The sequence below is a fragment of the Dermacentor silvarum genome, chromosome 10 (assembly GCF_013339745.2).
Source record: "Dermacentor silvarum isolate Dsil-2018 chromosome 10, BIME_Dsil_1.4, whole genome shotgun sequence".
Classification (NCBI taxonomy): Eukaryota; Metazoa; Arthropoda; class Arachnida; order Ixodida; family Ixodidae; genus Dermacentor; species Dermacentor silvarum.
This window is the reverse complement of record NC_051163.1, coordinates 42,249,079-42,263,675: the sequence shown is the minus strand read 5'-3', so window position 1 is coordinate 42,263,675 and position 14,597 is coordinate 42,249,079. Positions and strand designations below refer to the sequence as shown.

The following is a 14,597-nucleotide window of genomic DNA, read 5'->3' as shown; positions in this document are numbered from 1 at the left end:
CTTGCATGGCCAAGCGGCATAACGTCCTAATGGAGCTAAACATAAGCGTGCAGGCCCGTTCCATGGAGATACTGCAACATTGACAAGCAAAATGTGTCTTTATCGGTGGTTATTAGTGGCTTTTATGCTATTAGCGATCTATCTTATGCTTAGTGCGTAATTGTCGCTAATTTGTTTTATATAATGATTATTGAGAAACACAGCACATGAGTGACGCGTACCTAGTGGCCAACGTTGGCGCCAATGGAGAGAGATCATTTTAATGGCGCAAAATTGGAGAGGTCGGCCTGAGTGAAGTGCCTCTGGCCTGCTACTCCACGCTAGGCGTTCATTAACTAACAGTGTCACATATCCAGTGACCCAAATTGGCGTGAAAGAAGTTAAGCGTGGACATACACACACACACACACACACATATATATATATATATATGTGTGTGTGTGTATATACATATATATATATATATATATATATATATATATTGCGAGACAGCTGTTCAACCTCAACGGTTTATTATGCAGGCCGCGCGCTGAAGCGAATGACGCTGGCCATGATGATGAGTATATACAGATGAAGAAGATGAAGGGGTAATATAATGCTCACACAATATATATATACTTATATATATATACATATTCCTCCGGTGACCGCGTTTCACCTTCTAACAAATGTTATCGCTCAAGGCAGGACTCGCCTGCGTGTATTCTTCTTCTTTCTGGAGTTTTAGTGCCAAAGCCAGTTCTGATTATGAGGCACGCCGTAGTGGAGGGTCCGGGATTAATTTTGACCACCTGGGGTTCTTGAACGTGCACTACAACGCAAGCAAACGGGCATTTTTGCATTTCGCCTCCGTCGAAATGCGGCCGCCGCGGCCGGGATTCGATCCCGCGACCTCGTTCTCAGCAGCACAACGCCTTAGCTGACTGAGCCACCACGGCGGGTGACGTCCCTGCGTGTATTGGAAGTTTCTCGAATGTTATGGATGGTACTATTCGCTGACTGTTGTCACCGAACGTTGTGTAATCTGACTGCATGCATACGCAACGCGCATTGTGTAGCATTTTCTGGAAGACACGCGGACACCAGCGATTACTATGGCACCTTCGATGACTCATGCATAAATGTCGACGCGCTTGACCCGGAGATCATATTTTTGACGACCGCCGAATGTGTTCGCCGCTGTCGTTGTTCTTTGAGTGTAGTCTATTTTTGTGGGCACAAGTTCGCCCAATATAAAGCTAGTTTCGTCATTTACAGTATTGCTGCTGTTTCATCTTCACTACTACGCTACAATACATACACATACATACATACATACATACATACATACATACATACATACATACATACATACTACATAATACATACATACTCATACATACATACATACATACATACATACATACATACATACATACATACATACATACATACATCATACCATACATACATACATACATACATACATACTACATACATTACATACATACATACATACATACTACAGACATACATACATACATACATACATACATACATACATACATACATACATACATACATACATACATACATACATACATACATACATACTACATACATACATACATACATACTACATACATACATACATACATACATACATACATACATACATACATACATACATACATACATACATACATAAACATGCATACATACCGCAAACTGAGTGAAGTTCCCGCAGAATGCTAATGGCATTAAAATTCCGCTGGAAAGTAAGGTACGAATACACGAAAGCTAGCAGGAAAGAACAAACAGGGTATAGGAGAAATTTCCATACTTCGCTTTGTGAAGCGTCAGTGGCAATTCCATGCTGTGGGCAATGTCCTGTACTGTCTTCTTTGTCTTCGCGTCTTGCTAGTTTCAGTTAAAAGGAATGCAAGCAAATTATTCCTGCTACTTTACTCGTTCTCTCCTTTCAACGCCGCACTAAACATGTTCTTCCACTCTGACACTTTTCGCTTGACTCTTTTCGCTTGTTTTGCCACGCATAAGGGCGGCAAAACAGAACATGGCTTAAAGAAGAAAAAAACGAAGCAGCTAAGCCCGCTTGTCCCAAACAGTGGGCTGTGGCCCCCAAAATTAACCCCCATGCTGGGGTCCCTTAACGACCCCGGCTCAAAATTCCGCGACTCAATTGAGTTTTGACGAGAAATGTCACTACCTCCAGCAGGGTAACCAGGGCGTTCCTTCTGAGTGCAAACAACGGCAGCACCGACAACCATGGCGGACAACGAGGACAGAAAATCGGGCGGTACCTTCGATCAGAAAGAAAAGAATGCCGAAGACAACGCCGGAGCCACTGAGGACGCGCCGCCGAGGAGCACCAGGGAAGCACTGGGCAAGTCAAAATCCCTGCCCGCGCTGGAACGGCCGAGCGCACGCAACAACACACGGATCAGCCAGTCCGAGTCGAGCTTCATCGCGTCGCTCAAGCAGCGCAGCGTTGTGCCCGAGGAACGCACGGTAAGGAGATTCGGTGAAATTAAACTGGTGCGGACGCTCTCGCAGCTGGTCGGCTCCGAGCACAGCTTCGTCGAGGAAGAAGGCGCCGAGGGGCAGGAGGCCGGCGAAGCTCCAGGGGAGACGCAGGCGGGAGACACACTGTCCTACATGGACTTTCCCAGCACTATCGGCACCGACACCAAGCTGGACGCCGAGCTCAGGCATCCCGTGCGCAGCGCCGAAACTGTGGGCGAGGGCAAGACCGAGGACGCGCTGGTTGTGACGAGGCTCCAGGGGGAGGCGACCGTCGCACCGACAACCATGGAATCCAGTGTAGGTGAGCCCCAAATCGCTAAAGTGCTTTCCGATCTAGAGCGCGAAAAGAAACCCGTACTCACTAGCGCCGACGAGGTCACAGTGTACACGTCGTTCTCCGATTCGTCTGCGCCCAAGCGGGAAGCAGACCACAAGTTGCCTTTCCCAAGTGAAGGCGCCGAAGAAGAAATGGCCAAACTCACCGCCCCTGGCACCTCCCGGCCGGATGTCATCAAATCCGCAGAGGAGGCGCACAGACCGGTGCCCTTCAAGACTCCCGAAGAAACAACCGCTGGTTCTGAAGTCGAAGACACCCTCGTCGAACGAGCAGGACTGGATAAGCAAGTCGAGGAGTTGCCGTCGAAGACGATGACGCGCGTCGAGACTGTCGAGCCTCGCGGAGACTGGGAAGGGCCCGCCGGAGAAAAGACTGAAGAGGAAACGGCGCTCATCAAGCACCCTCCAAAGAGACGCGTCAGCACGCAAGTGTCTGAGAGCCAGGCATCTGAGTGGCGCATCGTTGAACGCCCCGTACCGTTTGGGAGTGAGGACCAACAAATACGAACGATGGACAATCAGGTATTGCGGGCGACCGAAGACCACCCTACAATGGTTAGCCCGACAATTGCAGAGATCCTAATGGAAGTTGAGCTTTCGGTCGAATATGAGATGGAAGGACTTCCGGCCGTGAAGGAACCACATGCCATGCAAAAATCCGAATCCCGAGAACTAGCTGAGCCTTTTCCAACCTCTGTCGTTGATACAGCAGAAGGTCCAGCATTAGAAAGACAGATTCCGGAAATTGAAGCTGCAGTTACCGAAGCAACGACAGCTGAAGTAGCGAAGAGAGAAGAACCACTGCCTCCAACAGTCCCTGAGCCTTGTGAAGCACTCAGAGCAGCTCCCGGTGTACTTCAAGTAGAAACTGTAAATACGAAAGATGGAGCACTGGGGGAGACAGCACTACAAGAAATCGATGCAGACAAACAGCTGTCATGCGTTAAGTCAACGCTAGCCGTTCAGCCCTACCCAGATGAAGCTCCACCCATAGCATCTTACGACGAAACCACACCCTACATCGAACCACTTGCTCCTCAGACACTGCTTACAGAAGCTCAAGAATTAACACAAAAGCTTTCAGAAGGAAAGCTGATGCTCCATGAGGCCGGAGTAGAAGAGGTGTCAAAGGTAGAAGCAATACCTCAATCAGACACAACACTGCAAGTTCGGCGCCGTTCTTCAGTCTTGCCTCTAGCAGAATTGAATGTACCAGGGTCTCGCAGAAAATCGTCAGACAGAGCGACAGTGGAAGCTGCTGAAAAAGAGCCCTCATACATCGACACCACACCATCCCTCGAGTCTTACGCACAAGAAGCACTGCCGATACCCCCTTACGAAGAGACCACGCCCTACATAGAATCGTTTCCTCCTGAAGCTCTCGATACAAAAGATCAAGAATTGAAGCGAAAACGTTCGGAGGGTAAAGTGGTCCACCGGGAAGTCGGGGGTAAAGAAGAGATTACAAAGGTCGAACCACCGTCTCCATCACTCACCACATTAAAAACGAGACGGCGTTCTTCAATCATGCCTCCAACAGCTGCGGTTGTACCAGGCTATCGTAGAAAATCTTCAGCCAGAGGAACAACAGAAGCTGCTGCAAAAGAACCATCATACATCGAAACTACACCATCGCTCGAGTCATACCCACAAGAAGCACTGTCTATGCATTCTTACGAAGAGACCACGCCCTACATAGAATCGTTTCCTCCTGAAGCTCTCGTTACAAAAGATCAAGAATTGAAGCGAAAACGTTCGGAGGGTAAAGTGGTCCACCGGGAAGTCGGGGGTAAAGAAGAGATTACAAAGGTCGAACCACCGTCTCCATCACTCACCACATTAAAAACGAGACGGCGTTCTTCAATCATGCCACCAACAGCTGCGGTCGTACCAGGCTATCGCAGAAAATCTTCAGCCAGAGGGACAGTAGAAGCTGCTGCCAAAGAACCATCATACATCGAAACCACACCTTCCCTCGAACCATACCCACAAGAAGCACTGCCTATACCCTCTTACGAAGAGACCACGCCCTACCTAGAACCGTTTCCTCCTGAAGCTCTTGTTACAGACACTTCACTGCCAGGTCGGCGCCGTTCTTCAGTCCGGCCTCTAACAGAATGGATTGTACCAGGGTACCGCAGAGTATCGTCAGACAGGGAGGCCGGAGAAGCCGCTAAAGAAGAGCCATCATACATAGACACCACGCCTATCCTCGAGTTCCACACACAAGAAGCACCGCCAATACCCTCTTACGAAGAGACCACGCCCTACATTGACTTCAGTCTTGCTACAGATGATGCAGAACTGAAGCGAAAGTATTCAGAAGGTAAAGTTGGCCGTCACGAGGCAGGAGCTGAGGAAGTGGTGTCAAAGGTCGAACCATCGCCTCCTTCATTCACCACATTGAAAATGAGACGCCGCTCTTCAATCATGCCTCCAACAGCAGCGGTTGTACCAGGCTATCGCAGAAAATCTTCAACCAGTAGGACAGTAGAAGCTGCTGCAAAAGAACCATCATACATCGAAACCACACCATCCCTCGAGTCATACCCACAAGAAGCACCGCCTAAGCCCTCTTACGAAGAGACCACGCCCTACCTAGAACCGTTTCCTCCTGAAGCTCTTGTTACAGACACTGCACTGCCAGTTCGGCGCCGTTCTTCAGTCCGGCCTCTAACAGAATGGATTGTACCAGGGTACCGCAGAGTATCCTCAGACAGGGAGGCCGGAGAAGCCGCTAAAGAAGAGCCATCATACATAGACACCACGCCTATCCTCGAGTTCTACACACAAGAAGCTCCGCCAATACCCTCTTACGAAGAGACCACGCCCTACATTGACTTCAGTCTTGCTACAGATGATGCAGAACTGAAACGAAAATATTCAGAAGGTAAAGTGGTCCCTCACGAGGCAGGACCTGAGAAAGTGGTGTCAAAAGTCCAACCATCGCCTCCTTCATTCACCACATTGAAAATGAGACGCCGCTCTTCAATCATGCCTCCAACAGCAGCGGTTGTACCAGGCTATCGCAGAAAATCTTCAACCAGTAGGACAGTAGAAGCTGCTGCAAAAGAACCATCATACATCGAAACCACACCATCCCTCGAGTCATACCCACAAGAAGCACCGCCTAAACCCTCTTACGAAGAGACCACGCCCTACCTAGAACCGTTTCCTCCTGAAGCTCTTGCTACAGACACTGCACTGCAAGTTCGGCGCCGTTCTTCAGTCCGGCCTCTAACAGAATGGATTGTACCAGGGTACCGCAGAGTATCCTCAGACAGGGAGGCCGGAGAAGCCGCTAAAGAAGAGCCATCATACATAGACACCACGCCTATCCTCGAGTTCTACACACAAGAAGCTCCGCCAATACCCTCTTACGAAGAGACCACGCCCTACATTGACTTCAGTCTTGCTACAGATGATGCAGAACTGAAACGAAAATATTCAGAAGGTAAAGTGGTCCCTCACGAGGCAGGACCTGAGAAAGTGGTGTCAAAAGTCCAACCATCGCCTCCTTCATTCACCACATTGAAAATGAGACGCCGCTCTTCAATCATGCCTCCAACAGCAGCGGTTGTACCAGGCTATCGCAGAAAATCTTCAACCAGTAGGACAGTAGAAGCTGCTGCAAAAGAACCATCATACATCGAAACCACACCATCCCTCGAGTCATACCCACAAGAAGCACCGCCTAAACCCTCTTACGAAGAGACCACGCCCTACCTAGAACCGTTTCCTCCTGAAGCTCTTGCTACAGACACTGCACTGCAAGTTCGGCGCCGTTCTTCAGTCCGGCCTCTAACAGAATGGATTGTACCAGGGTACCGCAGAGTATCGTCAGACAGGGAGGCCGGAGAAGTCACTAAAGAAGAGCCATCATACATAGACACCACGCCTATCCTCGAGTTCTACACACAAGAAGCACCGCCAATACCCTCTTACGAAGAGACCACGCCCTACATTGACTTCAGTCTTGCTACAGATGATGCAGAACTGAAACGAAAGTATTCAGAAGGTAAAGTGGTCCCTCACGAGGCAGGAGCTGAGAAAGTGGTGTCAAAAGTCGAACCATCGCCTCCTTCGTTCACCACATTAAAAATGAGACGCCGCTCTTCAATCATGCCTCCAACAGCAGCGGTTGTACCAGGCTATCGCAGAAAATCTTCAACCAGTAGAACAGTAGAAGCTGCTGCAAAAGAACCATCATACATCGAAACCACACCATCCCTCGAGGCATACCCACAAGAAGCACCGCCTAAACCCTCTTACGAAGAGACCACGCCCTACCTAGAACCGTTTCCTCATGAAGCTCTTGCTACAGACACTGCACTGCAAGTTCGGCGCCGTTCTTCAGTCCGGCCTCTAACAGAATGGATTGTACCAGGGTACCGCAGAGTATCATCAGACAGGGAGGCCGGAGAAGCCGCAAAAGAAGACCCATCATACATAGACACCACGCCTATTCTCGAGTTCTACACACAAGAAGCACCGCCAATACCCTCTTACGAAGAGACCACGCCCTACATTGACTTCAGTCTTGCTACAGATGACGCAGAACTGAAACGAAAGTATTCAGAAGGTAAAGTGGTCCCTCATGAGGCAGGAGCTGAGAAAGTGGTGTCAAAAGTCGAACCATCGCCTCCTTCATTCACCACATTAAAAATGAGACGCCGCTCTTCAATCATGCCTCCAACAGCAGCGGTTGTACCAGGCTATCGCAGAAAATCTTCAACCAGTAGGACAGCAGAAGCTGCTGCAAAAGAACCATCATACATCGAAACCACACCATCCCTCGAGTCATACCCACAAGAAGCACCGCCTAAACCCTCTTACGAAGAGACCACGCCCTACCTAGAACCGTTTCCTCCTGAAGCTCTTGCTACAGACACTTCACTGCAAGTTCGGCGCCGTTCTTCAGTCCGGCCTCTAACAGAATGGATTGTACCAGGGTACCGCAGAGTATCGTCAGACAGGGAGGCCGGAGAAGCCGCTAAAGAAGAGCCATCATACATAGACACCACGCCTATCCTCGAGTTCTACACACAAGAAGCACCGCCAATACCCTCTTACGAAGAGACCACCCCCTACATTGACTTCAGTCTTGCTACAGATGATGCAGAACTGAAGCGAAAGCATTCAGAACGTAAAGTAGTCCGCCACGAGGCAGGAGCTGAGAAAGTGGTGTCAAAGGTCGAACCATCGCCTCCTTCATTCACCACATTGAAAATGAGACGCCGCTCTTCAATCATGCCTCCAACAGCAGCGGTTGTACCAGGCTATCGCAGAAAATCCTCAGCCAGAGGGACAGTAGAAGCTGCTGCAAAAGAACCATCATACATCGAAACCACACCATCCCTCGAGTCATACCCACAAGAAGCACCGCCTATACCCTCTTACGAAGAGACCACGCCCTACCTAGAACCGTTCCCTCCTGAAGCTCTTGCTACAGACACTGCACTGCAAGTTCGGCGCCGTTCTTCAGTCCGGCCTCTAACAGAATGGATTGTACCAGGGTACCGCAGAGTATCGTTAGACAGAGAGGCCGGAGAAGCCGCTAAAGAAGAGCCATCATACATATCAACCACGCCAATCCTCGAGTTCTACACACAAGAAGCACCGCCAATACCCTCTTACGAAGAGACCACGCCCTACATTGACTTCAGTCTTGCTACAGATGATGCACAACTGAAGCGAAAGTATTCAGAAGGTAAAGTGGTCCCTCACGAGGCAGGAGCTGAGAAAGTGGTGTCAAAAGTCGAACCATCGCCTCCTTCGTTCACCACATTAAAAATGAGACGCCGCTCTTCAATCATGCCTCCAACAGCAGCGGTTGTACCAGGCTATCGCAGAAAATCTTCAACCAGTAGGACAGTAGAAGCTGCTGCAAAAGAACCATCATACATCGAAACCACACCATCCCTCGAGGCATACCCACAAGAAGCACTGCCGATACCCTCTTACGAAGAGACCACGCCCTACCTAGAATCATTTCATCCTGAAGCTCTTGTTACAGAAGATGAAGAATCAAAGCGAAAACGTTCAGAAGGTAAAATGGTCCACCGCGAAGTCGGGGCTAAAGAGATTACAAAGGTCGAACCACCGCTTCCTTCACTCACCGCATTGAAAACGAGACGCCGTTCTTCAATCATGCCTCCAACAGCTGCGGTTGTACCAGGCTATCGCAGAAAATCTTCAGCCAGAGGGACAGTAGAATCTGCTGCAAAAGAACCGTCATACATCGAAACCACACCATCCGTCGAGTCATACCCACAAGAAGCACTGCCTATACCCTCTTACGAAGCGACCACGCCCTACCTAGAATCGTTTCCTCCTGAAGCTCTTGTTACAGAAGATCAAGAATTGAAACGAAAACGTTCGGAGGATAAAGTGGTCCTCCGGGAAGTCGGGGTTGAAGAAGAGATTACAAAGGTCGAACCACGGCCTCCATCACTCACCACATTGAAAACGAGACGCCGTTCTTCAATCATGCCTCCAACAGCTGCGGTTGTACCCGGCTATCGTAGAAAATCTTCAGCCAGAGAGACAGTAGGAGCTGCTTCAAAAGAACCATCATACATCGAAACCACACCATCCGTCGAGTCATACCCACAACAAGCACTGCCTATACCCTCTTACGAAGCGACCACGCCCTACCTAGAATCGTTTCCTCCTGAAGCTCTTGTTACAGAAGATCAAGAATTGAAGCGAAAACTTTCGGAGGAAAAAGTGGTCCTCCGGGAAGTAGGGGTTGAAGAAGAGATTACAAAGGTCGAACCACCGCCTCCATCACTCACCACATTGAAAAAAAGACGCCGTTCTTCAATCATGCCTCCAACAGCTGCGGTTGTACCCGGCTATCGTAGAAAATCTTCAGCCAGAGAGACAGTAGAAGCTGCTGCAAAAGAACCATCATACATCGAAACCACACCATCCGTCGAGTCATACCCACAAGAAGCACTGCCTATACCCTCTTACGAAGCGACCACGCCTTACCTAGAATCGTTTCCTCCTGAAGCTCTTGTTACAGAAGATCAAGAATTGAAGCGAAAACGTTCGGAGGAAAAAGTGGTCCTCCGGGAAGTCGGGGTTGAAGAAGAGATTACAAAGGTCGAACCACCGCCTCCATCACTCACCACATTGAAAACGAGACGCCGTTCTTCAATCATGCCTCCAACAGCTGCGGTTGTACCCGGCTATCGTAGAAAATCTTCAGCCAGAGAGACAGTAGAAGCTGCTGCAAAAGAACCATCATACATTGAAACCACACCATCCCTCGAGTCATACCCACAAGAAGCACTGCCTATACCCGCTTACGAAGAGACCACACCCTACATAGAATCGTTTCCTCCTGAGGCTCTCGTTACGGAAGATCAAGTATTGAAGCGAAAACGTTCGGAGGAAAAAGTGGTCCTCCGGGAAGTCGGGGCTGCAGAAGAGATTACAAAGGTCGAACCACCGCCTCCTTCACTCACCGCATTGAAAACGAGACGCCGTTCTTCAATCATGCCTCCAACAGCTGCGGTTGTACCAGGATATCGAAGAAAATCTTCAGCCAGAGAGGTAGCAGAATCTGCCGAAAAAGAACTGACATACGTCGAAACCACGCCAACCCTCGCGTTCTACCCGGAAGAAGCACCGTCGATACCTTCGTACGTAGACACGACACCGTACACAGATGGATATCCTCCTCAAGAAATTCCCACAGATGCTGTGAAACTGCAGCCGAAACCTTTCGCTAGCATGCCCGAACTTCGAGAAGCAATGCCTGTCGAAGAGCCGTCCAAGCATGAAGCGATGATTTCTGCACCACTTTCAAGGGAATTGCAGCATCCTTCCTCTGGTACGCCGCCATCGACCGCCCTTGTCTCTTTGTACCAGTATAAGTCACGAGTCGAAGAGATAATCGAGGGACCTGTTGCAGTGAAAGCAGAAGGTGCCATCACTGAGTTGATAGCACCTCAAGTGCCAACTACTGTAGATGCAGGCGCCGTAATAGATTCGTACGTCGGAACCACGCCAGCCCTCGAATCCTTTCGACAAGAAGCTCCGCCCATTCCCTCTTACGAAGAGACGACACCCCACATCGAATCATTTGCCCCTGAAGCTATTGCTGCAGATGATCTAGGATTGAAGCGAAAACAGTCAGAACGTAAAGTAATTCACCATGAGGCCGGGGCTGAAGAAAAGGTATCAAAAGTCGTAGCGCTGCCTCCCTCGGCCGCTGCATTTAAAATGAGGCGCCGTTCTTCAGTGATGCCTCCAACAGATTCGGTTGTACCTGGGTATCACACAAAATCTTTAGCCAGAGAAGCAGCAGAAGCCGCTGCAAAAGAACCATCATACACCGAAACCACGCCAGCCCTCGAGTCCCACCCACAAAAAGCTCCGCCTAAATCTTCCTATGCGGAGACATCTTATATTGAATCTTTACCGTCTGCGTCTTCCGTGGTAGAAGCTAAAGCGCTTGGACTCCCGGTATCTGTGGAGGAAGGGCCTGCACTTGATCTGCGCAAGGTGTCTTCTGTCGTTCAGGAGTGGGCTCTGATGGAGATAAGGCCCCCAACTGGCACCGAAATCACCGAAAAGAAAGAAACCCGGCTCGCAGTTGTTGATCGCGAGGAGGTTGAAGGACGTGTTGTGCCGGCCTTTCAAGCGGGAGAGTCAGCGGAGGGGTCTTTGGTTGCTTTCCCTACGTCTGCTCAGGAGAAACCCTCCACGGGTGGCATCTTTTCGCACGTCTCAATGCCGTCTTCTCGCAAGCGGTCGCGGCAGGTGAGCGATGTTACGGGCTTGAAGCACGCGCAAAGGGCCACGCAGCAGGGAGGAGAGGAAATCACAGTAACTGTGCCCGATTACGAAGCTGATCACGAAGAGCTGCCGTCAAGTACTGGAACACAGTCTTCCCAGGAAGAAGAAGAGCTCGGGAAGGGCGTGAGGAAGGAAAAGGTGGCACTAACTCTCTATGACGAGAAGGCACCAACTGTTGTTCTGGAGGCGAAAAAACATGCAGAAAGGCTTGCGCCAGAAGAAGCACGTATCAAGTCTGTCGTTTTGAAGCCGGAAGTGAAGGAATCACAACCGTTTGTGCCTATGCCAGAGGAGGCATCGTCCTTAGTCGAACTTGCACAGCCGCTCGTCCTCAGGCCTGAATCTGTGATGACCCCAGCAGAGCAGCCGCTTTCGGCAGGTGAGCTTCTGCCATCTACTCATCAGGTCGTATCTGGAGAAAAAGCTGTGGCAGAATGGAAACCCGCAGCAGTCATCTCCGTTACGCCTGAGCCGGCCGAATTGTCCGAAAGCGTTGCGCGCCCTGTCGCCGAAGAAACATCAAGAATTCCTGGCGAAGTCGTTGAAGTGGGAGAGTTAGAAAAAGAAAGGCCTAAATTTGCGCCCGTACCCAAACCGCCAGATTCTGTCTCCGAGCTCCCGGAACAAGGCGTTTACGCGACTGTGATCTCTCCTAAACGTGATGAACCCCTCAGAGTTTTTGCGGGGATACATGCCATCACAGAACCTAAAAAAGTGCCGCCTGCTGGTGCGATAGAACGAACGCATGACATTTCGGCACCGTGGTCAACAAGGTCGAGCGTCGCTGCCGCGGAAGAGGCTTCCAGGGGCCGTGCGGCCTGGGAGAAGGAGCTGACCAGAGCGGCTGGTGCCGACCGCCGAATTGAGCGTCTCCACGAAAAGAAGACCGCCAAATACTCGGTCATTATCAAGGATGGACAACCGGTGAGAAGCATCTCCAGCTCGTCGGAGTTCACAGAACCTGTAAAAGAAGACTTCACAGATAATCTGGCCTATCAATACGTAGCCAGCGAGGAACAGGTACTGGAGAGGATCGTCACACTTGGCGACACCGCGCCTACTGCCGTGACACCTCACCCGCCCTCGGACAATCAGCCTCCCGGAGCGGGTACCAAGGGTGATGCATCAGGACCCCATACATTGCCACCAAGACCAGATCGGTCCGAGCCCAAACAAAGAGAAGAACCGCACAGCGAAGGGCCCACGTCCGAACCGGAATTTGAACGGAAAGAAGCAGCGCCATTCACGAACGTTCCCGATGAAATGGTGGCCGCATCAGTTCAAGCGGTGGTACAGGAGGACAAGCAGGGGTCATCGTACGAAATAGGTATTCCAATCGACGAGCAAACGGAGTTTCCTACGATGAGAGAGGACCTAGAGAAGGAAGACCAGCAGCCAGAGGAAACGACGGCGGACGCTGGTTTTGAAGAATTTTCTGCTGCAGGCCACGCAGAAAAGGTCCCTAAAGCCGGGCAAAGTACTGTGGAGTCTTCGACAGCTTTGGAAAGCAGCGAGCAACCATTGGCACTTGAATACCTTCCTGCACAGGTAGACACACATGTATCCACGACCCAGACACCTTCTGGAATGCCTCTGTTAGCCCAGCTTGTTAAGATGCAAGACGAGACAACATTTGAGCCTGAGAAAGATGTACCGACGATACAGGCTTTCGAAAAAGATTATATGATCCCCACGGCGAGTCAACGGTCTGACCAAGAAGAAGCTCGTATATTGACCGCAGCGCCAGAAAAGATCGCCGTGGAAACGACAAAGCTCCAGAAGCTAGAATCTGGCCCTGAGCTACCTCAGATAGAGCACATTTTTTCCCGGGCAGCTGTAGTTGAAGAGAAACCAAACACCGATACTGAGCTGACGGCACTGGTCGTATTACCTCAGCAGAAAGTAAAGGACGAAATACGCCACGAGGAAGCCGCTGGTCAGCCTGACATAACCACTGCCACCGTTCCGGAAAATGATGTCCTTCGGTACGCTCTGATCGAGCAAAACTATGTCGAGCCTACGTGCCCTCCGCAACCAGTAATTGCAGTTGAAGATGAAATACCGGCGCTAGAAGCAATCTCTGAGAGGGCTCAACCACAGCTGGTTCAAGTACCTGCGCACGCGGAGGCTCTTGCGGAAGCTGCATTATATGTTCACCCGGCGTTAACGGAGCCTCAAGAACGTGCAGCGTTCGGTGAAATAACCACTATAGCTGAAGTTAGACAAAGTGGTTTAGAGCCCACAAAAGACACGCCGCAGGTTGACGATCATGCCCCAGTGCAGGCAACAGAGGGAGAACGGAGGGAGCTGCGACCAACGATTGCCGAAAGCGAAGAATTCAAAATATACCAGCCAGCCGAGCTAGTACTTTCCGAAGTCGTTGAGAAGCCATCCCAAGCCTTGGTTCCCCGAACGGCGCAGAAACAGATGAGTGAAGCGCCGAGTATTGGTGCCGCAGACGTAGAAGCCACGAAACAGCAAACTGCAGCAATACTTTTCATCGAAGCGCCAGCTGGAGTTACAGCAAGCCGGTCTGAAAAAGAAGCCCCTGTAAAACAAGTCTCTCCGGTGGCAGCCGAAGAGCAGATGAGGTGCACTTACAGAGAAGCACTTACAGAGCCAACTTTTCGGCCAGCCATCACAGGACCTGTCGAAGAACCAAAAGGCGAGGTTACTTCTGACACTATCCCGTCCATGGAACGCATACCTGGGGCACCAGCAGCGGTTACTACCGGCGCACTCGTACCCCGAATCGAATCTGCGCTAGACGTCCACGCTACTCAGGGCGCCGACCTAACGGCCACTCAAAGCGAGCGCTGGTCAGTGCAAGCGCTGAGAGCGAGACCTTCCGTACAGCCAGGAGGAGCACTGGCAGGCGCTGCTCAAGTTAAGGAAGAAGTCACTGCTGAAGACTAACGCACGTACAT

The 14,597-nt window shown here is 50.5% G+C and overlaps 1 protein-coding gene across 1 annotated transcript; it reads left to right on the top strand.

Annotated features, from left to right (window-relative positions):
• The first annotated feature begins 2,265 nt into the window (after window positions 1–2,265).
• LOC119431485 (uncharacterized) lies at window positions 2,266–14,586 on the top strand. Its single transcript, XM_037698965.1, has one exon. The coding sequence runs from the start codon at window positions 2,266–2,268 to the stop codon at window positions 14,584–14,586; it is 12,321 nt and encodes a 4,106-aa protein (XP_037554893.1).
• The last annotated feature ends 11 nt before the right edge of the window (window positions 14,587–14,597 follow it).

Bases quoted from the DNA above. Each gene is read 5' to 3' on its own strand.
- LOC119431485 (XM_037698965.1), top strand. From the start codon at position 2,266: ATGGCGGACAACGAGGACAGAAAATCGGGCGGTACCTTCGATCAGAAA.